This window comes from Moschus berezovskii, chromosome 13 (assembly GCF_049115385.1).
Source record: "Moschus berezovskii isolate FMDL1 chromosome 13, NW_MosBer_1.0, whole genome shotgun sequence".
Taxonomy (NCBI): Eukaryota; Metazoa; Chordata; class Mammalia; order Artiodactyla; family Moschidae; genus Moschus; species Moschus berezovskii.
Window position 1 is genome coordinate 17,569,256 of NC_142472.1, and position 26,717 is coordinate 17,595,972.

At 41.7% G+C, this 26,717-nt stretch overlaps 1 protein-coding gene across 1 annotated transcript in view; it reads right to left on the reverse strand.

The window, feature by feature from the left end:
• The window catches only part of GPC6 (glypican 6), a 1,277,347-nt gene that overhangs the window by 110,722 nt on the left and 1,139,908 nt on the right, over positions 1 to 26,717 (reverse strand). Inside the window, exon 5 of the mRNA XM_055426553.2 lies at positions 14,017 to 14,147. Within this exon, the coding sequence (XP_055282528.1) occupies positions 14,017 to 14,147 (131 nt within the window). The remainder of the gene's footprint in view (positions 1 to 14,016; positions 14,148 to 26,717) is intronic.

The window sequence follows — 26,717 nt, forward strand, 5'->3', positions numbered from 1 at the left end:
TGCCTGATGGGACAATTAGAGAATGGAAGACTGTGTATAAAATAGGCTTGGCTCTGACAATTGGTGTTCGAGCTGAGAGCAAGTCTTCTGGCAAGAACTGGGCTCACATCTCAGGCAGTGGCTGCTTCCCTATCCTATCAAAGCCATAAGCAGCAGTGCCTGTACACAGTTGCATCGCAGCCCTGTCACTAATTGTCTAGGCTCAGCTCAGAGCTGGGGTCTCTTTCTCAAAGTACAAGTGAAACGTGAAGACTGAAATGGGTTTCGAGGGGACGTCCACAGATCATCAGTCAATAGATGTAAGTTAAAATATTTTTAAAAAGCCATTTCATTAGTAGTAGCAGGGAGAGCTCCACTATCACTACGATATGAAATTAAACTGACACCTGGACTCTCATTTTTGCACGTTTTTTTTCCTTGTTCTTCACAACAATCTGTTAATATTCTAGAAACGCTTTCCTGAATATAAACTTAAAACATGTTCAAAATGACACTTTTTAGATATAAAATCAGTATATTAATCATATAACCATTAAAAAAATCAGCATTTAAAAAATGTTTGTTTTTCTACTTTTATTAGTGTGCCAATTTTAGTGATGGATTGTCTTTCAAGAAAATAGGCTTTCAGCCTATGACTGAACATTCTCTCTTCTTTCCTCTCCCCTCCCCGCTCCCCATACTTCTCTCCTTCTCTTCTTTTTTGTCCTCTAGTCTCTGATTCACGCTTTTCTTTCCTTAAAGATTGATTACAGTGGTCGCTTGGCCAAGATATCTGGCAAACTCAAAGTCCCTGCATGGGTTCAGGATTCTGTGTAGACAACTCTGGGTTGGACAGAATCAAGTCAAGTCATCAGTTTCAATTTTGGCTGCTTTTCATTCATTGGCTTCGATTTTCAAAAGCTAGTGATCATGTCAGTTTCAAGGTTTTAAACATTTACTTCGGATGCTTATGCAGCTTGCTTGCAGAATATCTGTCAGATGGGTTGCATACCTTTTAAAATCGTTTCTTCAATAAAAGCAAATTCCTTCCATTTGCTGGGGAAGATAATTTTTTTCCCCCCTGGAAGGTTTGCATTCCTTCTACAACAGAACACCTTGCTATTTCCTCCCATATGGTGAATAGGGAGGAGTGACAAGGAACTTAAAGTGTATTTTGAATGTAGGGAAAAAATAAAATGAACTCTGCTGGATTTGCTAAATGATTATTTCATATGCTCTTTGCTTATAAGGTTTACAGCAATTATTTAAAATCACTTTGCAGAATTTGGTTAAGTGTGTACATGTCAATAACCAGGTTCTTTATTATTCATTCAAAGTACCATTCAACAAGTATTCGGAGAGTGTCATGAAGGTCAGGCTTAGGTGTTAGGGATGTGCCAACTGGACACATCCCTGATATCATGAGGGTGCTGACAAGGAATCCGGTCATTATGGTAGAATGTAATAAATGCAATCAGAACACCCACAAGAGGCAGCTAAACTGAGATCAGGGAGTCTGAGAAAGTGTCCTAGGAGAGCAGTGATGTGCTGGAATAGGCTCTTACTGACTCACAAGACCACTAGCTAAAATCTTTAGGAATTTTGCAATCCAGTCATTAAATAGAGTGATTATGATGTTAAATTGTATAAACTTAAAATGATATAAATTATATTAAAAACAAAGGCAATGCATACTCAAAAAGCATTTGTCTTAGATGCTTAGCTGTATCTGACTCTTAGTGAACCCACAGACTGTAGCGTGCCAGGCTCCTCTGTCCATGGGATTCTCCAGGAGAGAATACTGGAGTGGCTTGCCATGCCCCCCTCCAGGGGATCTTCCCAACCCAGAGATCGAACCTGAGTCTCCTGCATTGTGGCAGAGTCTATCGTCTGAGCCACCAAAAGCATTACTGCTTGGTTATTTTACCATTATCTGTGCTCTCATGGTTTTGTACGCCAAGTGTATCTGTAAGGAGGAAACATTCCACTGTGGTGTGCAACTCTGTGTTCAGTTGACATCATGTTTGTAGCTTGAAATTTACACCCTCAGGAACTGGCAAACACTCTCAACAAGCATGTTTTCTGCACAGAAATTTGTTGTGCAAACACTTCCCAGTATACCGCTGAATCTTGCCAGGGAAGTGAAGAAATAGGTGGAGTATGCCTGGTGAATGTGCGTATTTGGGGTAGGGGGATGGAGAGGGGGAATGTTTCAGGATGAGGAATAGCATCGACCAAAGCTTAGAGATGAGAGAGGCTGCTGAACCAGAGCAACAGAGCCCAGGCCATTTTCTACGTCTGGTGCACATAGAGGTTCTCTTACCTACCAGACTAAGACTTCTATTAGGACTCAGGTTCTGCTGTGGATCTTCTTCATTATCACATCCACAGCGTCTAGTGCTGTGCTTGGCAGATCATCGGTGCTCAGTAGTTACCTGAATAATTTAAGGGTGGACCCAGAGAGAGGGGCAGGCTGAGGCCTACGGGGTGTTGGAACACGTCTGGGCTTTATTCGAATGGCAACAGGGAGCCTGGGAAGATATTAAACAAGGGAGCAATGTGATCACATTTGCATTTTCAGCATCCCTTCTGGCTACAGCATGGGGAATGGATTGGAGTGTGGAAAAGCCAGAGGCAGAGAATTAATTAGGAGACTATAATCTGTGTGTGAGATGATAAAATTAGGGGAGCTGCTGTGGATGGATTCAAAAGATATTTGGAATGGCTATTTAGAGGGTTTCAAGGGAGTTTCATTATGGATTGACTGTGAGGGTGAAGGGGGATGGGGAGTTGAGGAGTCACTCAGTGTCTGGCTAGGTAGGACATAAGAACGGGAGAGGGGAGAATCTTCTGGGATGGAAAACCCCACGGAGGGACGGGATCATGGGAGGACGATGAGTTGGGTCTTAGAAACGTGTGTTTGAGGTTGCAGGTGACAGTATGTAGCAGACAGCTGGATTAACAGGTGTAATCCTGAGAGTAATCTGGGCTAGAGACCTGGGATGAAAACTCCTACAGTTGGCTACAGAGGCTACAGTTACCGCTGTAGCCAACCCAAGAAACTGTGTCCCAGATGTTTCAAATATTAAGAATTCTGTCACCCACCCCTGAGAATCCCATATTTTTTTTTTTTAAAACTGTGTGTCATTTATAGATTACATGTATTAATACAGAAATGATCAGCTATTTGACTGATATTTGAGATACAGTCTGGGACAATAGGGGGTTTCCCTGGTGGCTCAGATGGTAAAGAGTCTACCTGCAATGCAGGAGACCGGTGTTCGATCACTGGGTCAGGAAGATAACTGGAGAAGGGAATGGCAACTCATTCCAGGATTCTTGCCTGGAGAATCCCATGGACAGAGGAGCCTGGCAGGCTCCAGTCCTTGGGGTCACAAAGAGTCAGACACAACTGAGCGACTAACCCACACACTGGGACAATAGGGGCTTTCCAGGTGGCGCTAGTGGTAATGAACCCGCCTGCCAATGCAGAAGACATAAGAGACGTGGGTTCGATCCCTGGGTTGGAAAGATCCCCTGAAGGAGGGCACAGCAAGCCACTCAGGTATTCTTGCCTGGAGAATCCTGTGGATAGAGGAGCTAGGTGGGCTATGGTCCATAGGATCGCAAAGCCTTGGACGTGACTGAAGTGATTTAGCATGCACACACGCTGGGACAATTCGGAATTGAAATAAAAAAGAGGTATAAAATGTGTTAGAAGAAAAAGACCTATAGAAAGCGATATATAGTTTCAAATTTTATGGCAGAACAAGTTGCTATAACCTCACAGAGGCAGCTCTTTTACACGTTTAACCACGGATTGGCTGCGGCAATGACTCTATCAAGATCAAACCAGACTACATAGCCCCGAGTAGAAGTAAAGTGCTAAGAGCTGAGGATAACTGTGTATCTGTGGAACGGGGCAGAGCCAACTGAAATTCCTCTAATGTAGTAATCTGCCACCCATGGGAAGCATGGTTCTAAGGAAGCAGTTTCTCCTCTTTAAAGGCAGAGGAGGCTGGAAGAAGATCGTCTTTCAGGAAGGCAAGAGGCCATCTTGCTCTAAGAACACACCGAGTGTTAAAAACTGCGTGAGTTTCAATCACCTACTCTGGAGTAGACTTCATTAAATGTAATCTTCTTATCTTTTGCCCTGAAGTTAAAGGGAAAGAAAATCTTAAGATAAATCTCTAAAGGTTAGAGATAGTCACAAGTTTCCCTTTATCATCAAAAGGAGAAGAAACATTTTTTTTTTAAACACCTTTCACGTGGAAAGAAAGTTAAAAGTAGTTTGCTTTGGATGCATTTTCTATAAATGAATCACAAGCATTTTTTTTTTCCAAATCTTCATTTTACTTTATAAAAATGGTGTCTATTTCCCCCCCTCCACCCTGCATTTAGCATTTGAATAACATAGCTCTGTTATCCAGTCATGCTACAAACAGGAAAGGAACAGATTCTGGTTTTCTGTAGTTAAAGGAAGAAATCAAAGAACCAAAGATGTTTCAAGGTCACTGTTTCTTGGTGGAATATTATTTAAGTAAGTGAGGGCTGGCAGGCAGAATATGAAGTTTGAAATTTGAATAAACAGAAAAAACATTCTGAATCTAGAAACCATTGAGAATTTGCTCTTTTCTTTTCAAAACAGAACTAAAGTGGAAATAGAACTCAAAGCTTTATAAAGAGTAGGGCCACGTGCTTTTTTATTTGGAGATCAGGCACTTGTCAAGTGAATAGGCCAATTATCTTCTTCACGTTAGAATAGGGTGATGGTAGGCTGAGGTCACTAATATTCCTCTGAAAACCTTTACTCTGATGGCATTGGTGCCACCCACAGGCACAGACAGGAGTTGGGTTGCTGCTACTGCCTCGATCCAGTCCATTCTTCCCTCAAGCCCATTTTCCTTCAAAGGCCCTGTTGATTAGACGTTTGTTCAGTGCCAGATGCCATGTCTCAGGCCATGCAGAAATATATGTCCCTTTCCATGGAGTCCCTGCCATTGAAAGTAATGCCATGCATGAGTGGATTTAAATGCAGGTTTGTGACTCTTCTGATCTTCAGTGCTAAGCTCATAGACCATCATGGATGAGGCGAAACCACAGTCAAAGTTCTTTAGAATTTATATATAATTTTCAACACCTATTATTTTTAAAAATAACAATGAAAATACTTAATTTTGATGAGTAGTTTTGATTTTACATATTCCACACTAAGCATTTTACATGGATTATATCATTTCACCCTCAAACAACTTTATGAGCAGATCTAACTAGCGTCTCATTTTTAATATAACTTAATTGAGTTTATACAGATAAATGATTTGCCCCAAGTCACACAACTAGTAAAAAACCAGACCCCAGGTTGGTCTGATGTCAACATCTGATGCTATTTTAAAGATATAAGACTAACTTTGAATATATTTGAAGAGGTATTTTCAATTCCTTATTGTTAAGGTCTTTCTGACATTATACTTTCATGTTCTGAATTCAACTCAGCAAAATGTACTGTGACTTCCATGGGTAAAATGACATGTTAGAATGGCTTTCTGGAGAATGTAAGAGTGAGTAAAATAATTATAATTCTGGAAAGGAGAAGATAAGTATACAAATAATCATAACAGAAGGAATAATGTGCCCACTGGCTTAAGAAACACACACGTACGACAGAGGCTCAAAGAAAAGAAACTGCTATTGGGATAAAAATATACTTATTTAGACTAAATCTAATCAATGTTCTTATATCTGAAGGAAGATATGTTTTTCCATGTGAACTCCCAAGATATTATTTATATCTGAATGCTTTAAAAGGAAAAAGACCCAGAGAAAAGAAAAATATCTGGATGCCAAAAAAAACCTAGTTAATACTGAAGAGATAATGTTCATAAAGCTCTAAACTGATAGAGTTAGAAAGAGAACATTTAGATGAACCCCTTTACAGATGAGGAAACTCAGACCCATTAGCTAAAGGCAGAAAGTATTATATTCTTTCTATTCTCTTAGGTTTTTGCATCTTCATCTGAGCTGTAGATTCAGAAAGAATTGTCAGGAGAAAATTAAGTAACTGAAGGCCATGCTGCTCTTCTGTAATAGATTCTGCCCTAGTCTGTACTAAGTATTAATTGAATGGGTGGTTTCAATTGGAATTTAATAAGTCTCCCTTCTTAATTTAGATTGTATCTGACAAACCAATCTTTTCCTGGATTACATTTGAAATTATTCCTAATACAGTTAAATTATATAGAGTAAGATCAGCTTCATCTTTCCTGATAGGAGAGGAAATAGATTATCAACACATCTGAAATTCACAGGCAGAAACTCAGCAAGTTTTGTTCTCCTTTCCTTTGCAGAATTTTTTCAAACCTGTAAAGTACAGAACTCCTTTGATTTGCGTGGGTAAAGAAGTGGGATAATGAGGACCCTTTCTTGTCTTTGATAAAGACTGTGAACTTAGTGAATGTAATAAGTGCTGGCTGGAGCTTGAAGAACTAGCAACTTGTGTTTCTCTTCAGTAGGTTTCCCTATTGATCAGAAATACTCATCATTTGCATCATCATTAGTAGCAGGCTTCTGGCAACAGCCTTCCCTTAGATGGCTGGTTCCTCCAATGCTGTAGTGCAACTGGTCCTGGTGGGGAGATTCATACTGAGAAAACTGTGGCATGCTGGGAAAATCTTTTTCTCTGGATCAGACAGTTCTAGGCTGTGATCCCAGCTCTGTCACTTCTTAGATGCCTGACCTCAGATAAGCAACTTAATCTCTCTAAATATAACATTCTTTACTTATACAATGAGGAAATGAATACTTTACAAGACTGCAGAGGACTTGAAATAAATACATAAGGCATCTAAAAAGAGACTGATGTTTGTGCAGAGAATTCCGGGAGTTGGTGATTGACAGGGAGGCCTGGCGTGCTGTGATTCATGGGGTCGCGGAGAGTCGGACACGACTGAGCGACTGAACTGAACTGAACTGAACTGAATGGCCACCTGATGCGGAGAGCTGACTCATTTGAAAAGACCCTGATGCTGGAAAGATTGAAGGCAGAAGGAGAAGGGGACGACAGAGGATGAGATGGCTGGATGGCATCACCGACACAATGGACATGGGTTTGGGTGGACTCCGGGAGCTGGTGACGGACAGGGAGGCCGGGCATGCTGCGATTCGTGGAGTCGCAAAGAGTCGGACACGACTGAGCAACTGAACTGAACTGATGCCTTGTGCCTGGTTCATGAAAGGTGTCTATTGAATGAAATATAGTAGGGGCCCAACCAACAGTAACTATGATGATTGTCAATGTTCAGTTCAGTTCAGTTCAGTTCAGTCGCTCAGTCGTGTCCGACTCTCCGCGACCCCATGAATCACAGCACGCCAGGCCTCCCTATCCATCACCAACTCCTGGAGTTCACTCAAACTCATGTCCACAGAGTCGGTGATGTCATCCAGCCATCTCATTCTCGGTCGTCCCCTTCTCCTCCCGCCCCCAACCTTTCCCAGCATCAGAGTCTTTTCCAGTGAGTCAACTCGTCGCATGAGATGGCCAAAGTATTGGAGTTTCAGCTTTTGCATCAGTCCTTCCAATGAACACCCAGGATCGATCTCCCCTAGAATGGACTGGTTGGATCTCCTTGCAGTCCAAGGGACTCTCGCGAGTCTTCTCCAACACCACAGTTCAAAAGCATCAATTCTTCGGCGATCAGCTTTCTTCACAGTCCATGTTACTAACTGATTATTTGTACAACAAAAGGAACCAAGTAAAGTTTTAACATCTTAATGTCCCTAGTCTTATACACACACACACACATATATAAACAATATTATATGTTAATATGGGGCTCCCCTATATAATTATAAGTAACATATACAACATAATATTATGTAAAGGAGACACAAGAGTTTGAAATAAATGCCATAATGTTATTACCAAACTATTGTACTTGATTATAGAACTTGGGACAGCCAATGTATAGCCACAAAAGGATGCTTTCTTCTTGGAAGAAAAGCTATGAAAAATCTAGACAGTGTATTAAGAAGCAGAGACATTACTCTGCTGACTAACATCTGTATAGTCAAAGCTATGGTTTTTCCAGTAGTCATGTATGGATGTGAAAGTTGGACCACAAAGAAGGTTGAGCCCCAAAGAATTTATGCTTTTGAACTGTGGTGCTGGAGAACACTCTTGAGAGTCCCTTGGACAGCAAGGGGATCAAACCAGTCAATCCTAAAGGAAATCTACCCTGAACATTCATTGGAAGGACTGATGCTGAAGCTCCAATACTTCAATCACCTGATGCAAAGAGCTAACTAATTGGAAAAGACCCTGATACTGGGAAAGCTTGAGAGTGGGAGTAGAAAGGTGCAACAGAGGATAAGATGGTGGGATGGCATCACCGATTCAAAGGACAAGAGTTTGTGCAAACTCTGGGAGATGGTGAAGGACTGGGAAGCCTGGCATGTTGCAATCCATGGGGTCACAAAGAGTCAGACATAATCTTAGCAACTGAACAGTAACAAAGAACCAATGTATTTTTTTGAAAGGAATGTCCATGTGCCTTGTCCCCAAACAGCTTCAGTTCAGTTCAGTTCAGTTGCTCAGTCATGTCCGACTCTCCGCAACCCCGTGAATCACAGCATGCCAGGCCTCCCTGTCCATCACCATTAGCTGTGGGCTAAATGGGAGAGGAAAAAGGATATGACTATGCCTTTAAACACAAATCTAAAACAAGATTTGAGTCTCAACAGACATGGTGAGAATAGATCTTTTTATTAATCTATAATTTCACTAATTCAGGATCTCACAGATTAGGTATAAAAATTTAGTTGTTCCTATACCTGAAACTTATGTAATATTGTATAGCAACTGTAATTCAATAAAAAATGAGCTATTCCCTCCTATATATATGATGAGGACTATTGCATCTGGTGGCTCAGATGGTAAACAATCTGCCTGCAATGCAGGAGACCCAGGTTCAATCCCTGGGTCAGGAAGATCCCCCGGAGAAGGGAATGGCTACCCACTCCAGTATTCTTGCCTGGAGAATCTCATGGACAGAGAAGCCTGAAGTGTCCATGAAGCTGCAAAGAGTCGGACATGACTGAGCAACTAACACACACACACACACACACACACACACACACACACACATGCACTGCAATAGAGGGGAATTTCATATCTGAAACTAATGTGTTTATCTTTGCCTTCAGATAGAAGGGAGAAAAAGAAGAATTTCATATTTTGTACTATTAACACCCTAGGAAGGGTTGGAAGCATGAATGATGAGGCTAATAAGAGAAATATTTCATTAGTCTTTAGCATGTTAAGAAGTTTTAGGTATAGTTGCAAAGGGAATCAGAGAGAAAGGTAGAAAACTTGAATCCTCCTGGCTTTGCTGCCTCTGTTTCCTTACTGTCTTGGGTAGGTTTTTACTGAAAGCTATTGAACTTTCCCTTAATACTTGATCTATTCAGCAAATGGTTGCGGAATCCTGCCCCTAGGAACCTGCATCATTAAAATACATTGATGAGCAACGTGGTCTGTGGAGTCAGCCACTCCTCTGTGTACTCCTTCACACACCACGAGACCTCTGTAAGTTCCCTAAATTTTCTGAGCCTTAGATTGTGTATCTGGAAAATAAGGGAGAAGACCTATCTCATTGCAAGCGTTGTCATAAATATTACATAATATAAACCATGTAATGCACAGTAGAGTCCTGGCAGTAAGTGTTGAACAAATATGAGCTGCCAGTTATAAACACTGCTGCTTTACTTAAAGAGACTCTAGGAATGACTTCCATGAGTAACTGCTGTAATAAGGTAAATGATTTTCCAAGGAGAAGTTGCCAGTCAAACCTGGAGTAAGAAGTGATTTTAATTTGTAAGCTTCACAGGTCTCAGGGTGTCTGGCCCTTGCATTTAGGAAAGAGTGTCTGGTGAGACCAGAAGCTCTCTATCAGAAATTAACCTAGTCACTGGTTATGTGAATGCTCCATCCAAAGATTGGAAATTCAGAATTTCCAATTTGATAGGACTGTTTATCAAAAATGACTGAGGGTTCTTTGGCAAAAGGAAAAATTTAGCCATCTGGTTCTGTTCCTAGCGAGAATGAAGATTTTAGACTTGAGTTCATGCGTAATTTCATGGATTGGGCTTATATGGAAAATGAAACTACATGTTTCTGAATTCCATTGCCTTGAAGAAATGAAACTTTTTTCAGAACATGTCCACTCCATCAGCAGATCCTGTTGGTGTTTCCCGCTAAATTTGTCCAAATTTCAGCTACTTACTCAACCTCCCCTCCACTGTATTAAAAGTTGGTTTTGGTCCTTTGTCCACACTGTCCTCGAGATCAGAGGATATTCCTCTTTCCTGCAGAGCTTAGCTGAGCTGTCTTCCTCTTGTTTCTTCTTCCTAACTCACTCCATCTCCTTTTCTCTACATCAAGACTGTGTGACTCTGTGTGCACATGTGCTCAGTCGTGTCTGACTCTTTGCAGTCATGGACTGTAGCCTGATCCTCTGTTCATGGGATTCCCCAGACAAGAAAAAGCGGATTGCCATTTCCTTCTTCAGGGGATCATCCCAACCCAGGGACTGACCTGTATCTCCTGCATTGCAGGCAGATCCTTTACTGTCTGAACCACCAAATGAACTTACTTACAAAATAGAAAGAGACTCACAGACTTAGAGGAATGAACTTACGGTTGCTGCAGGGAAGGGATAGTTAGGGAGTTTGGGATGAATATGTACGCACTGCTACATTTAAAATGGATCACCTACTCCAACAGGGAACTCCGCTCAATGTTATATGGCAGCCTGGATGGGAGGGGAGTTTGGGGGAGAATGCATACGACTGAGTCCCTCTGCTGTTCAACTGAAATTATCACAACATTGTTAATTGGCTATACCCCCAATACAAAAATTTTAAAAAGTTAAAAAAAAATAACATTAGTTGGTTTCTAGGCAATAGACTTGAGAGGGATAGATAACTGCTTCCCCCCCAACCCCCGCCACAGGAAAGAAAGAAAATAGATTTTCATGGAACTCCCAAATATGCTATTTTCTCAATAGATGATAGAGCTTTGGAACATTCTTCTTTTTTTCTTTTATACAGATTAACCCAAGCTCCCAGGTAGCGCTAGTGGTAAAGAACTTGCCTGCCAATGCAAGACACATAAGAGATGTGGATTCAATCCCTCGTGGGAAAGATCCCCTGGAGAAGGAAATGGCAACCCACTCCAGTATTCTAGCCTGGAGAATCCATGGACAGAGGAGCCTGGCAGGATACAGTCCATGGAATCACAAAGAGTCAGACATGACTGAAGTGACTTAGCACAGATGCAACCGAAGCACACTAAAACCTGGAAGTTAGGATTATGAAACTCTCAGCTCCTCTCATCTTTCAAAGAGAGAGAGAAAGGGGCCCAGGCCAGATTCTTCCTCACCCTGTTTTCTACCAGTGCTCCCTGAAAAGTCCAAAGCTAGTTTGGTTCACATTCAGCCAAGGAGACCTCATCAGATTTCATGGATTTCCTTCTGTTCTGCACTTTTTCCCCACCACCTCTCTCTTTCTCCTTGATTATATTTGAAATCTCTTTCACAAAGGACTTTAAATACCGAAGAGAGTTAAACACGCAGCTCTTTGTCTGACATATTTTTTTATGAATGACTTTCAGTTAAAATGCAATCACTCCATCAACAGCTTTGAAGGACCGGTACAGATTTGGGTAGTGTTTCAGAACAAGGAGACTGGTAAAAAAAGAACAGAAAGGCATTGTGTGGGCATCAGTGTGGATAAAAGGGGTGATGAAGGAGAGGCTGGAGACTCATTTCAACTTTTAAATTTTGCTTAAGGTGGGTCCTATTTGTTTTCAACTGGGTGGGGATAAATAAAAATTGTGCACTTCCATTTCCTGGCTATTGTAAATAGTGCTGCAATGACCATTGGGGTGCACATATATTTTCGAATTATGGTTTTCTCTGAATATATGCCCTTGAGTGGGATTGCTGGGTCACATAGTTGCATTATTTTTAGTTTTTTAAGGAATCTCTATACTGTTCTCCGAGGGCTTTTCAGGTGGCTCAGTGGTAAAGAACCTGCTCATCAATGCAGAAGACACAAGAGACACGGATTTGATCCCTGGGTAGGGAAGATCCCCTGGAGAAGGAAATGGCAACCCACTCCAGTATTCTTACCTGGAAAATCCTAAGGATAGAGGAGCTTGGCAGGCTATAGTCCAGGGGGTTGCAGAGAGTCAGACACAAATGAGCACACACAGGCACACACACACACACACACACACACACACGTATACTGTCTCCATAGTGGCTATATCAGGTTCATTTCCCACCAACAGTGTAGGAGGGTTTCCTTTTCTCCACTCCCTCTCTAGCATTTATTGTTCGTAGATTTCTTGATAATGACCATCCTGACTGATATAAGGTGATACCTCATTGTCATTTTGATTTGCATTTCTCTAATAAAGAGTCAACTAAGGGGACGACCGAGAATGAGATGGCTGGATGGCATCACCGACTCTGTGGACATGAGTTTGAGTGAACTCCGGGAGTTGGTGATGGACAGGGAGGCCTGGCGTGCTGTGATTCATGGGGTCGCGGAGAGTCGGACACGACTGAGCGACTGAACTGAACTGAACTGAACTGAACTGAATAAAGAGTATTGTTGAGCATCTTTTCAGGTGTCTACTGGCTTGTATGTCTTCTTTGGAGGAATGTCTATTTAGATCTTCCACCCACTTTTTGATTGGGTTATTCGTTTCTTTTTTATATTGAGCTGTATAAGCTGTTTGTATATTTTGGAGATTAATCCCTTGTCCGTTGCTTTGTTTGCAAATACTTTCTCCCATTCTGAGGGCATGGAAGCAACTTAAACGTCCATCAACAGAGGAACGGATTAAGAAGAGGTGGTACTTATATACAGTGGCATATTGCTCAGCCATAAGAAAGAACAAAATAATGAACGAAATAATAAAAATGAAATAATGCCATTTTGCGGCATCATGGATGGACCTAGAGACTGTCATACTGAGTAAAGTAAGTCAGACAGAGAAAGACAAATATCATATGATATCACTTACATGTGGATTCTGAAAAAAGAGGACAAGTGAACTTATCTACAATTCAGAAATAGAGTGACAGATGCAGAAAACAAACTTCTGATTACCAGAAGGTAAGAGGGGGAGTGATCAATTAGAAGATTGGGATAGACATATACATAATACTATGTATAAAATAGATAGCTAATAAGGACCTACTGTAGAGCACAGGGAACTCTATCTACTCAATACTTTGTAATGGCCTATATGGAAAAAGAATTTTAAAAAGAGCGGATATCTGCATATATGACTGATTCACTTGGCTGCACCTGAAACCAACACAACATTGTAAATCAACTGTACGTCAATAAAATTTTTCTAAAAATTTTAAAAATTGTGCACTTGATATTTATGTTCTGCAGCTGAAAACCCAGAATCTGTCTTGTTTGATTTATAAAAACTTACTATTTTTTAAAAATGTGTGTTTGACTTTATACAAAGCAGCGTTTTCCTCTGACGATTCATTAACGAGGGTTACATTATCGTCTTAAAAAAGGAAGTCAGATGGAATGTTTAATAATTTACGAGTGAACATAGGGAACATTTGCCTGGTTTGCACAGCTGAGGACATAATTAGGAGTTCCTAGAGAGAGAGAATAGGGTGAGGGTGTGCAGAAATCGCAACCATTAAAAAGAAAATTTCCCCCAAATTGCTCACAAATGTGAGGGATTAGTCAATATACTTGGGGCTCTCTAAAACTTTTTAGCAGCCAATAATTTCTTCATGATTGAGGAACTGCAAAGGAAAAGCTTACTTCCTTTCTCAATGCCATTTTGTTAGACAGTTTTAATGAAGTAGCAACTTTGTCATGCAACAGGAAAAACTCACAGACAACATATTAGAGTGTACAATCCCAGCCGACATATCTAGTTACTTCATTTTTAGATGATTACCCTTTGCTTATGAGATAAATGACTAAGGCAAATACCTTTGCAGACACTTGCATGCTGTTTTCCTGCATGTTCATAATGGCTTCAGAGATCTTGACGTCTATAGGGTCCATGACCGACTCAATGTTGAATGGTCCTTCCAGTCGCTCTGCCACCAAGAGCATGGCATCTGTTGAAATATAGGAATATGATTGATTTGAGAACTGGGAACTCCAGCTTCCAACCTGTATTGCAACACTTCCCACATGACTGGCTGAAAAATGATCACTCATTCACATTTGGTATTTGCTTTTACATAGTTCAAAATGGAATGGATGACTCAGTCTTAAAGGAGTATTTTATTTCACTTGAAGGTTTAAAACTATTTTACAAGTATAGAACCTGGCCCAAAAATGAGAAGGTAAGTTCAAATTAAAAGAGTTGAATATACCTAACTCTTTCAAGCGAAGTTTAAAAAAAATTAGATCAGGTTCAAAAGTGGAGTTAATCTCTTTTCTTCTGGAGTATGGAGAACATGGAGACTATTGCAGTGTAAATTTGAGAGTCTGGAGGATGTTCTAAAGACTCAAGCATAACGAGGTGGAGGAAGCACTGCTAGATTTTCCAAGAACAGACTTGTCCCTACTTGGTGCGGTCACTCTATCTAGCATGCCCTGTTTTTAACATCTTGTTACACTTTAGGAATGACCAACCTAGATAGGATATTAAAAAGCAGAGACATTACTTTGCCAACCAAGGTCCGTCTAGACAAGGCTATGGTTTTTCCCGTGGTCATGTATGGATGTGAGAGTTGGACCGTGAAGAAAGCTGATCGCCGAAGAATTGATGCTTTTGAACTGTGGTGTTGGAGAAGACTCTTGAGAGTCCCTTGGACTGCAAGGGGATCCAACCAGTCCATCCTAAAGGAGTTCAGGCCTGGGTGTTCATTGGAAGGACTGATGCTAAAGCTGAAACTCCAATACTTTGGCCGTCTCTTGCGAAGAGTTGACTCACTGGTAAAGACTCTGATGCTGGGAGGGATTGGGGGCAGGAGGAGAAGGGGACGACAGAGAATGAGATGGCTGGATGGTATCACCGACTCGATGGAGGTGGGTTTGAGTGAACTCTGGGAGTTGGTGATGGACAGGGAGGCCTGACGTGCTGTGATTCATGGGGTCGCAAAGAGTCGGACATGACTGAGTGACTGAACTGAACTGAACACTTCAGGAATAGAGAAACTTCTCTTACTTGGGTTTTCTCCAGTCAAGAATACTGGAGTGGGTAGCCATTCCCTCCTCCAGGGGATCTTCCCAACCCAGGGATTGAACCTGGGTTTCCTGCATTGCAGGCTGATTCTTTACTGTCTGAGCCAGCAGGGAAGTCTCTGGTTTTTCACATTCAAAGGCTTATTACCGTGTCTATCACATTGTAAGCTTTCAAAAATGTCTGTGAAATGATACTGAACTGAAGTACAGCTTGGGAAGATTTAGTTTTCTGGAGAAGATGGTCACAATGATAAGGAGGTGAGAGTTATGAAACAGGAGTGAGTTGCTCTGGGTTCCTAACACCCGGATGACTGTGGGAGAAATCTCTAGCTCACTGGGCCAAAGATTAGTGAAGTTTATAAAGGGACCTGGGATGAGGACTCTCCCAGTGTCTATAATGAGTGACACTGTAATAATAATAAGTAATAAGGAGGACCATTCCTTTGCTCTTTGCCACCGCAAACTGGCCCAGTTTGGTAACTGGCATGGGTTGCTAACTTGTATCCATCAGGACTGTGGAATAGAACTTTCTGTATGATGAAAATGTGGCTACTGAAACTTGAAATGCGGCAAATGTGACTGAATAATTAAATGGTGAATAAATTAATTTCCCTTTAACTAATTTAAATATAATTAACACTGTCCACTTGGGACCAGTGGCTACAATGTAAGACAGAACAGCCTAGACTTTTGACATGTTGCCTCAAAATTTGTCAGGGTTTTCAATTGATAAAGCACTTGGAAACCAAACGTTGCCCCTTTCAAATTAATACATGTTTATCATCAGACACTTAGAAAATATAGAAAAGAAAAATGAAGGAGAGAAATACACCCACAATCCCACTTCCCAGAATAACACTAAAAACACTTTGGTATATGCCCTATGTTGTTCTTCTTCCCCCTCTGTGCATGAATATTTTAAGCATGTAACTGAAAATATACTGTGTGGATATTGTATAATCTGCTTTCTAAATGTAACATATTATTAATGTAACATACTGTTTATAGTAGCTGCTTCATAGCATTGGTGTGAAGAAAACAAATTTTATTTTTATTTCATATTCTACCATGCTCCACCAAAGGCCAACGTCAAAATTTTTCAGGGTTATAAGTAGGTATGAATTAGGCAAGTGAGAAGCCTTTTAAGATAGGTGAATTTTTAAAAGAAAGGACTGTCTGTGAGGCAGAGTCACGTTTTAAAGGGCACGCAGAGTAAATCATGAGGAACACTGGGCTGGAAGAAGCACAAGCTGGAATCAAGATTGCTGGGAGAAATATCAATCACCTCAGATATGCAGATGACACCACTCTTATGGCAGAAAGTGAAGAGGAACTAAGAAGCCTCTTGATGAAAGTGAAAGAGGAGAGTGAAAAGGTTGGCTTGAAGCTCAACATTCAGAAAACAAAGATCATGGCATCTGGTCCCATCACTTCTTGGGAAATAGATGGGGAAACAGTGGAAACAGTGTCAGACTTTATTTTTTTGGGCTCCAAAATCACTGCAGATGCTGATTGCAGCCATGAAATTAAAAGACGCTTGCTCCTTGGAAGGAAAGTTATGACCCACCTAGATAGCATATTAAAAAGCAGAGACATTACTTTGCCAACAAAGGTCCATCTAGTCAAGGCTATGGTTTTTCCCGTGGTCACGTATAGATGTGAGAGTTGGACTGTGAAGAAAGCTGATCGCCGAAGAATTGATGCTTTTGAACTGTGGTGTTGGAGAAGACTCGTGAGAGTCCCTTGGACTGCAAGGAGATCCAACCAGTCCATTCTAAAGGAGATCAATCCAGGGTGTTCATTGGAAGGACTGATGCTAAAGCTGAAACTCCAATACTTTGGCTACCTCATGCGATGAGTTGACTCACTGGAAAAGACTCTGATGCTGGGAGAGATTGGGGGTGGGAGGAGATGGGGACGACAGAGAATGAGATGGCTGGATGGCATCACTGACTCGATGGACATGGGTTTGAGTGAATTCCGGGAGTTGGTGTTGGACAGGGAGGCCTGGCGTGCTGTGATTCATGGGGTCGCAAAGAGTTGGACACGACTGAGCGACTGAACTGAACTGAACTGAACGAGTGCTTGTGAAAAACATCAGCTTTGACAGTATCGACAGGCTCTTTTGGCCAGACAGACCTCACACCTGGGTCCTTGATCTCCTCCCTATGGAAAGATGGAGACTAGAAGCATCCAGAGCCACACTGGAAAATCAGGGAGGTCCTGCTTCCATTCCCACCCCCAGTGCTTGGTCCATATTACTGTCATGGACACAATGACATGGAAAACTGAAGTGTGAACAAAGACTCATTATAAACTCTAATAACAAATTTGCTGATTTCCCCCCCATCACAGACCTATCTGTGAATGTCACATCAGAACCTTACAACAAAGTAGTCATTTCTCTGGATCTTAGTGACCTAATTGTCTGGCAACAAATGCTCTTGAACTGTGGTGCTGGACAAGACTCTTGAGAGTCCCTTGGACTGCAAGGAGATTCAACCAGTCAATCCTAAAGGAAATCAACCCTGAATATTCATTGGAAGGACTGATGCTGAAGCTGAAACTCCAATACTTTGACCACCTGATGCGAAGAACTGACTCTTTTGAAAAGACCCTGATGACGGGAAAGATTGAAGGCGGGAGATGGGTCGACAGAGGATGAGATGGTTGGATGGCATTGCTGACTCAATGGACATGAATTTGAGCAAACTCAGGGAGATAGTGAAGGACAGGGAAGCCTGGCGTGCTGCAGTCCATGGGGCTGCAAAGAGTCAGACAGGATGGAGCAATGGAACAACAATGGACAGAGGATGCACATTGTTTGGTTGTAGCATTTGGATATTAAAGATGTTTTGGGGAATTTTCCTAGTGATCCAGTGGTTAAGACCCCTTGCTTTCACTGCCGAGGGCATTGGTTCCATCCTTGGTTGGGAAACTAAGACCCTGCTAGCTGTAGGGCAAGTCCTCCCCCGACCAAAAAAAGATGTCTTCTCCTTTAATTTTTGTCTGTTTATTTATTTATTTGTGGCACAGGGATCTTTGATCTTCATTGCGGCATGCAGGATCTTTCAGTTGCATCCTGTGGGAACTTTAGTTGCAGCATGCAAACTCTTAGTTGCAGCATGTGAGATCTAGTTCCCTGACTAGGAATCGAACCAAGGTCTCCTGAATTGGGAGAGTGAAGTCTAAGTCCCTGGACCACCAAGAAAGTCCTTCCTTTAAGGCTTTGAAAGTTGCCCTGAAAGTTGCTCTGTTTCTTTTATGTTTTTATATCTATTTTGTGTATTTATAAAAAACAATCCTCTATACTGTTAGACTCTGCAAGAGGCTTTTTGATGAAAATTAATTTTGACAAATGAGCAAGTTTCTCTAGACAGGAAAGTGACAGTCGCTCAGTCATGTCTGACTCTTTGCAACCCATGGACTGTAGCCTGTCAGGCTCCTCTATCTATGGAACTCGCCAGGTAAGAATATAGAGTTGGTAGCCATTCTCTTCTTCAGGGGATCATCCTGACCCAGGGTTGGAATCTGGGTCTCCTGCATTGCAGGCGGATTCTTTACCATTTGAGCCACCAGGGAAGCCCATGATTCTCTAGACAGGTGTCTCCTGCTATTATAATAGAAGGACAAAGAATCCTTATAAAGGGAAAAGAATTGGCCCTAGGGAATCATCCACCGTATGCAGTTAAAGGAAGTGATAACTATGGGATCCTTAATTGTATGTTTTAGACAAGTATTTGAATAAATCATTACACAAAGAATACTGGCCTATCACGGAATATTTATCCAACAGGAATGAGTTGAGTTGAGACAGTAATAACATTAGCTGTATCGGATGTCTGTAGTCAGTTGTGCTCTGGGTAGAAAGGACGAGCTTTGCGTTGGATCATAAGGACTCAGTATATTGTCTCAGTTTGCAATGATGGGGTCTAAAATATCTGAGAAGTTTCTCTTGTTTAAATTAAACCAGTCCCTTCTCTACCTGACATTCCCTTCAATAGGTAAGGCACAGAGCTGTTCGATCCATATCATAAAGTCAAGGAGTGTCTCTTCGGTGATTTCACTCTTTAGTTCGCTGTTCCTCCCTCACCACAGAGCTCAGCTTTTTGCTTCCTGGATCTGCAAACTCAGCTCCTCTTTTTTGGCCCCATTTGACTCCGTGACCTTGGAAACAGGCCATCCTACTGATGATCCTGTTTATTAAACATGTAACCAAACGGCCATATTCATTCAAATTGCTTGGCCCTGAAGTTCCATTCTTCATCTTGATTCATTTGCTTTTTACACAAATTAATTTAAGGTGATATATTTTTGCTGTAAATAAATATATATTTATAGATTTTTAAAATTTTATTTATTATTGAAGTATAGCTGATTCACTATGTTACTTTTGGTACACAGCAAAGTGATTCACTTATACATACATATGTATGCACTTTTTTCATATTCTTTCCCTTCATGGTTTATTACTGGATATTGGCCATAGTTCCCTGCGCTAAATAGTAAGATCTGGTTGTTTATTTTATATATAGTAGCTTATTTTCCTTTTAATTTAGATCACCAGTCAGAATATGCTACTTTAAGCTATATGGTTTAGGCTATTACTAATTTTTTAAAAATTCATTAAAAAATCACTTTACTAAGGAAAGTTAGATTCTCCTTTGAAGACTCAATGATTGACTCAACACCTCAGAACCATTATTAAGAGTAGCAATACTCATGGAGTTAACCATGCTGTATTGTACCCCGAAACATTTGTTAAGAGGGTGGATTTCACGTTATTTATTTATTAATTTTTAACCACACACACACAAAGAATGGTGGCTCAAATGGTAAAGAATCTTCCTGCAGCGCGGGAGACCTGGGTTCGATCCTTGGATTGGGAAGATCCCCTGGAGGAGGGCATGGCAACCCACTCCAGTATTCTTGCCTGGAGAATCCCTATGGACAGAGGAGCCTGGTGGGCTACAGTTCATAGGGGTGCAAAGAGTCAGACACAACTGAGCGACTATGCACAGCACATTATGTTCATCAACTACAGAAGTTCTTATTAACTGAATTATCTGTTGCGAAATCATTAACTAGTATAAATTTACCAATATACTGAAACGCTGTGTTGCTTTCATAAAGAAATACATGCATTCTTCCAAATCCTGGAAAAGCACAGATAAAACTGTGTGGAAATATTTGGATAAAATAACATGTGTGCACTGATTATAGCCATACCCAGGTTTTTGGTTAGAATGAGAGCAAGGCTAGCAGAGGAAAGTAAGTACTGGTTTTCTGGACTTAAATTTTTCTATTATAAAGTTGTTTGTGAAAACAGGTTGGTTGACAGAGGGCCAGATAAACAGGAGGATAAAGGGGCAACAGAGGATGAGCTGGTTGGATGGCATCACCAACTCAATAGACATGACTTTGAGCAAGCTCCAGGAGACAGTGAAGGACAGGAAAGCCTGGTGTGCTGCGGTTCATGGGATCGCAAAGAGTCGGACACGACTTTGCAGACGAACAACACAGCAACAACAGACAGCCATAAGTAGAAAAAAAATATGTCTCTTTATAATATAATCATCCCTGCCCCCAAACAATTCCCCTTTTCCATTGTTCCAAATATACATGACGGGATTCCCCAGAGTCACAAAAAAAGCAGCTTTTCAGAAAATCCCTCTCATAGTTTGTGTTTCCATGTAAAGGTTATGCTCACAGTAACTGCCTTTAGGAGTCTAGTTTAGACACACTGCAAGATGAGAAAGTAGCAGTGAAGGACAGCCTGAGCCCTCAGCCCTGGGACTTGGAACAGGCCTGCAAGCCGATGGTGGCTCTTCCTTGTGCCCCAGACCCCAGATGGTGAGAGGATCTGCGTGGTACATCCGTGGTCCACTGAGCAGCCAAGCGCATCCCTGCTTGACTGGTGTGCCTCCCACCTGCTGGGCATGTCTGTCAGCAGTCAAGCTCCCCAAGTGTCAGGAGAATCCTTTCTCTCCTTTGGGGCCAGGGAAACCATGCCTCTCTCTCCTCCCAAAGCAAAGAAAACACACAAGACTTTTATGACACCAAGGCAGTAGTTGGTAAGTTTCTCTGAAACCAATTAAGTCACAACATGGTCATAACTTCCTCCAGAGGCTGCCATCCGATGCTATCTTAATTATCTCCGTGCCATTTATATTTTGAAATATTTGGAACATTATTTTTAACTATGCTTTTGGAGCTGTTATCTATTGCCAATTAAACTAGGCCAGTTCGAGTACGTCAGCTAATGACCAGCTGGTCCTTTCTGTGCGTAGCTTCCGAGTCGTCAACGTTTTGTTTCTCTTTAAACAAAAGACTATTGTCTTGCTCAAGCAGTAAATATAACTTTTGTTTCTAATGTTACTTAGATCGACTAGAAGTAACCCGCTAGGGGCTTCCCTAGGGCCTTAGTGGTAAAGAATCAGCCTGCCTTGCAGGAGACTCATGTTTGCTCCCTGGGTCGGCAAGATCCCCTGGAGGAGGAAATGGCAATCCACTCCAGTATTCTTGCCTGAGAAATCCCATGGACAGAGGAGCTTGGCGGGTCACAAAAGAGCTGGACACAACTTAGCAAGTAAACAACAACAACGGAAGTAGCTGGTATCTTAGCACAACGTTTTGATGCACGGAGAGATATGATGACCCTTTTAGCACAAGAGGCACGTGTAGCAGCTCAGCAAGAATGTGTCCACGCAAAGGGTGTGGGCAAAGCTGCACCTCTGGGTCAAGGCATTCTGCTCACGTCAGCATGGACTTTCTGGTTAGGAGTGAGGAAACCCAACTCTAGTTAGATGGAGTCAAGTGATTCAGTCTCCTTTTAGGTTCATCCATTAAAAGTCTGAGAGATAACATGTGTCACTTAATTCACAGAGTCCCGTTTTCTTCATCTATGAAGTAGAGATTATGACAACCTCTACCTATAGCGTGCATGAGGAATCAAGGAGATGGTGCCTGGAAAGACATTAGCACAAGGCCTGGCACACAACAGAAGTTAGCAGCTACATGGCACTATCTCTGGGCAGCGGAAGGAGAAAGGAGAGGACCAACTGGCAAGATGTTTTGGAGGATGTATTGACAGCAAGTGATGTGAGGAGCTGGGTGGTAAAATACACATGAATGACTTTAAGAGGTATAACTGGTACTCTTTTGTATGTTAAATTAATATTTTCATCATAGCTGCTTTTTGATGGATGAGTTCATTATACCAAGAGATACAAAACTGCAGTGTTTTCTGACATGGCGCCCCTTTGCCAGTTAAGGATCACTGTAAATGCTGATTCACTTTCCATCGAGGTGTGTGTGTGTGTGTGGGTATGCAGCTCAGTCGTGTGTCCAACTCTTTGTGACCCCATAGACTGTAGCCCACCAGGTTCCTCCGTCTATAGGATTTTCTAGGCAAGAATACCTGGAGTGGGTTGCCATTGCCTGCTCCAGGAGATCTTCCCAACCCAGGGATCGAACTCACGTCTCCTGTGTCTCCTGCATTGGGAGACGGGTTCTTTATCACTGGTGCAGACTGGGAAGTAGAGATGGGGTTTATATCCCATCCCCCTGAATCAGGCTGGGCTCTGTCACCGCAGTGACTAATAGAGCACGCAGTGCAAGGGACACTGTTGATTTCTGGAGCAGGAAATTATCAGACTGCAGCTGCCACTTTCTCTCTTGTGAGACTCTATCTGAGGTCCCCATGCTGGTCTGGCCACATGTAGACACTCCAAGGGATAGTCCCTACTGGGCCCAGGTTACTAGCCATGCTTCCTTTTATAGACAAAATACTTGCGTCCTCCCAATAATTCACATGTTGACACCTAATCCCCTAGGTGATGGCAATTAGGGGTGGGGCATTTGGGAGGTGATTAGGTCGAGAGGCCTGAGCCTTCATGAGTGGAATGAGTGTCCTTATTAAAGGACCCACATGGCTCCCTCGTCCTTCCCACCACATGAGGACACAGTGAGAGGGTGGCAGTCTATGGTCCAGGGCGCAGGCTTCACCTGATACACAATCTACCAGTGTCTTGACCTTGAACTTTCCAGCACTCAGAACTGTGAGAGAGAGATGCCTTCTGTTTCAGCCACTCAGTCTTTGATATTTTTGTTACAGCAGCTCCAGTAGACTAAGACTCCTGCCAGGGTGCCAGGCACGTGAGTGAGGCCAACTCGACCAGTCCATCTACCAGTTGATTACCACCTAGTGACCCCACGTCAGGCAGAAGAATGAGCTAGCTGAGGCTTCTCAAATTCCTGATTCACTGTTCTGTAGTTTATAATAATACCATTGTTGTTTTAAGCTGCTAAATTTAGGGATAATTTATTTTGTAGCAACAGAATACTGGAGTAGCCCAATTACAATATTTACAAAATACTCGGGGATGTTTTTCCTATAATTTATTTGACAGGATTCAAATTATTCAGATCTCTAGTCAATTAGTATTTGACAAACAACATTAATGATGTAACCCCTGTTTCCAGCCATTGTAATAGTCAAGAAAAATTAGAATGCCCTAAAGTGAAAGTATTAGTGGCTCAGTTGTGTCAGACTGTTCGGGACCCCATGGACTACAGCCCACAAGGCTCCTCTGTCCATGGAATTCTCCAGGCAAGAATACCGGAGTGGGTAGCCATTCACTTCTCCAGGGGATCTTCCGGACCCAGGGAACATACAAAAAACAACTGTTCTAAGTCTGCACTGTGTTTCAATACAGTGTTACAGTACGTCAAATGCAGGGTTGGCTAGTCTCAGAATCAGCTGTTTCCCCTGGGAGGTGAGCGGGAGCTGGCAAGACAGAGAGCAGGTTTGGAAGACGGTAAAGATCTAGATTTTTCTCTAAGTACTTGACTTTATGAAGAGCAAAGTCTCTGACACAAGGAACCAGCCATTATCTCTGATCTCTGGATAGCACTGGATTAAAGCCATCTTGCTGCAGGGACTCCCAAAGGCTTTGTGCCTCTGGGATAGAAATACTAAGTAGGATTTCATATGATTAGACACATCTTTTAAATTTATCTTTTGATAAAAGGAGATGTAAAATCGGAAATAACTTTGTTGAATGCTACTGATTATAACCTGGAGGAAAGTGATTTTCAAAATGTTTTAGGGGAGGCAAGAATAGAAAGACTTTCTTTTAAAATGAGATGTTATTAATCTTTGTGTAAGTAAAAACAGAGTAAAATAATTTTGAAAGTTCAATTGTGAAGGGGTGGGGAAACAGATATGTGTGTGCGTGCTTGCATGTGTGTGTATGCGCACACACTTGCATGCATGCTTAGCCATGTCCAACTCTTTATGACCCCGTGGAGTGTAGTCCACCAGGCTCCTCTGTCCATGGAATTCTCTAGGTGAGAATATTGCAGTGGGCTGCCATTCCCTTCTCCAGGGGGATCTTCCCAACTCAGGGATCGAACATGGGTCTTTTGCATTGGCAGGAGGATTCTTTACCATCTGAGCCACTAGGGAAGCCTGGGGAAATGGATAGACATGGTCAAAAGGTACAAACTTCCAGTTATATGAATAAGTCCTGAGGATGTGGTATACAGCATGGTGGATATACTTAACAGAATGGTATTGAATACCTGAAAGTTGCTAAGAGAGTAAATTTTAAAAGTTCTCACCACATAAGAACACACACACAAAGGGTAACTATGTGAGGTGATGAATGTGTTAGCTAATTTCATTTTGGTGAGCATTTTGCAAAATACCCATGTATTACACCATCGTGCTATACGCCTTAAACTTACACAATGTTATATGTCAATTATATCTTGATAAAGCTGGAAAAAAAATGAAAGTTCAGTTGAAATAAGCTTAACCTAATAAATATCTGTTATGTACCAAGGAGGTACATGTCACTATGAATTGATGGTCTCAGGCAGTGGGGCCCAGAAATAGTGCATGATTGCCAGGTTTGTGGTGTTTATAATCTTTTGAACTGCCAAAGATAAAATACATTAACATTAAAAATATATTTTTCTTTCTTTGGGGGAAGTTTGAATGTAAATAATAACACGTCCTTTCAAAGTTCTCATTAAATCTTTAAAATTTGTCCTAATAATTTACTCTTGGAAAATGAAATCTACTTTCTTGCTTTATCAGAAATCCATAGGGCCCTATTTAGCTTTTCTTTAGAAGCAGTACTTACTCTTATATCTGCAGCACCATTGTTGAGACTTAACGAAGATATTTTTTCCCACTGAGAAGCAGACAAAAGAATTAAAAAAAAAACCAAGCTATTTTAAAAGCACCCTGGGGAATTCATTCACTGACACTCAGTTCATCAATAGTAATAATAATAATAGCAATAATAAAAACCTGCTTCAGTGTTTATGTATCGGCTCTTTTATGATCCAGTCATGACAGGGAAGTATATAAGGCTCTGCTTTACTCTGTGGCTTGCTGGGGACTGGTACACTGAGTTACAGAGACTTTGTATGTGTGTTGGTTGCTCCGCTGTGTCTGACTCTTTGCGATCTCGTGGACCATGCCCTCTGACCATGAGATTTTCCAGGCAAGAATACTGGAGTGGATTGCCATTCCCTTCTCCAAGAGATCTTCCAACCCAGGGATCGAACCCAGGTCTCCCGCCTTGCAGGTAGACTCTTTACTGTCTCAGCCACCAGGGAAGACCTTGCTTTCACTCAAATCAATTATTTAAAATTCTTATGAGGTCTTGGACAGGAATGAGTTTCGGGAGAACCCAGCTGGGGGACTGATGGATACAGCACAGCAGCAGCAGAAAGGACTCAATAAGCAGGAGAAAGAGCAGCCTTGAGTGGAAGACTGGAGCTTCCCGTCAGAAAGTCCACCCCATTTCAGGGCTTCTTTGTTTTTCCTTATTAAAGACAGTTTTAATTTTTCAAATGTATGGCTCTATAGGGATATAACTGATATAAAGCAAAATTCACGTAGTAAAGTGCGCAACTGAACTCATTTTAACAAATGTCTGCCTCCACGAAACCACCAAAAGAATAGAGTTAAATTTTTTTTTTTTTTTTTGCTTTTGATGTTTAAGGCAATTCTGTGGTTAGGACATTTTCGTTTGTAGAATTTCGACTCGTTAAGAACCACCAGACAATGAAAATATGTGTCTCTCTCTGGACTATATTATTATTTTTCTCACTAATCACTCTTCCACTCCGGTCTTGCTGCTCTGTAATCTCTTCCCTGACATTGCAGCAGAACTGTCTTTTAAAAATGCAAATCTGATGAGGTCACTGGCTCGCTCTAAAGGTTGCCACTGCCTTCAGGATAAAGTTTGAACCTCTTAACCCGGCATAAGAAAGGCCCTTCATAAGCTGGTTTCTGCCCCCTTGGCAGCCCTGCCTATGACCACCCCTGGTGCCCCCAACCCTCTCCCTATACAAGGACTCCCCCACTTTGAGCGCCATCAGGATCTTTCAAGGACATTGAAGTTGTCACCGAGGTCCCACACGGACCCAATCCAACCTGAAATCGATGACACACAAGTTGTTCTAAACACAGCCTG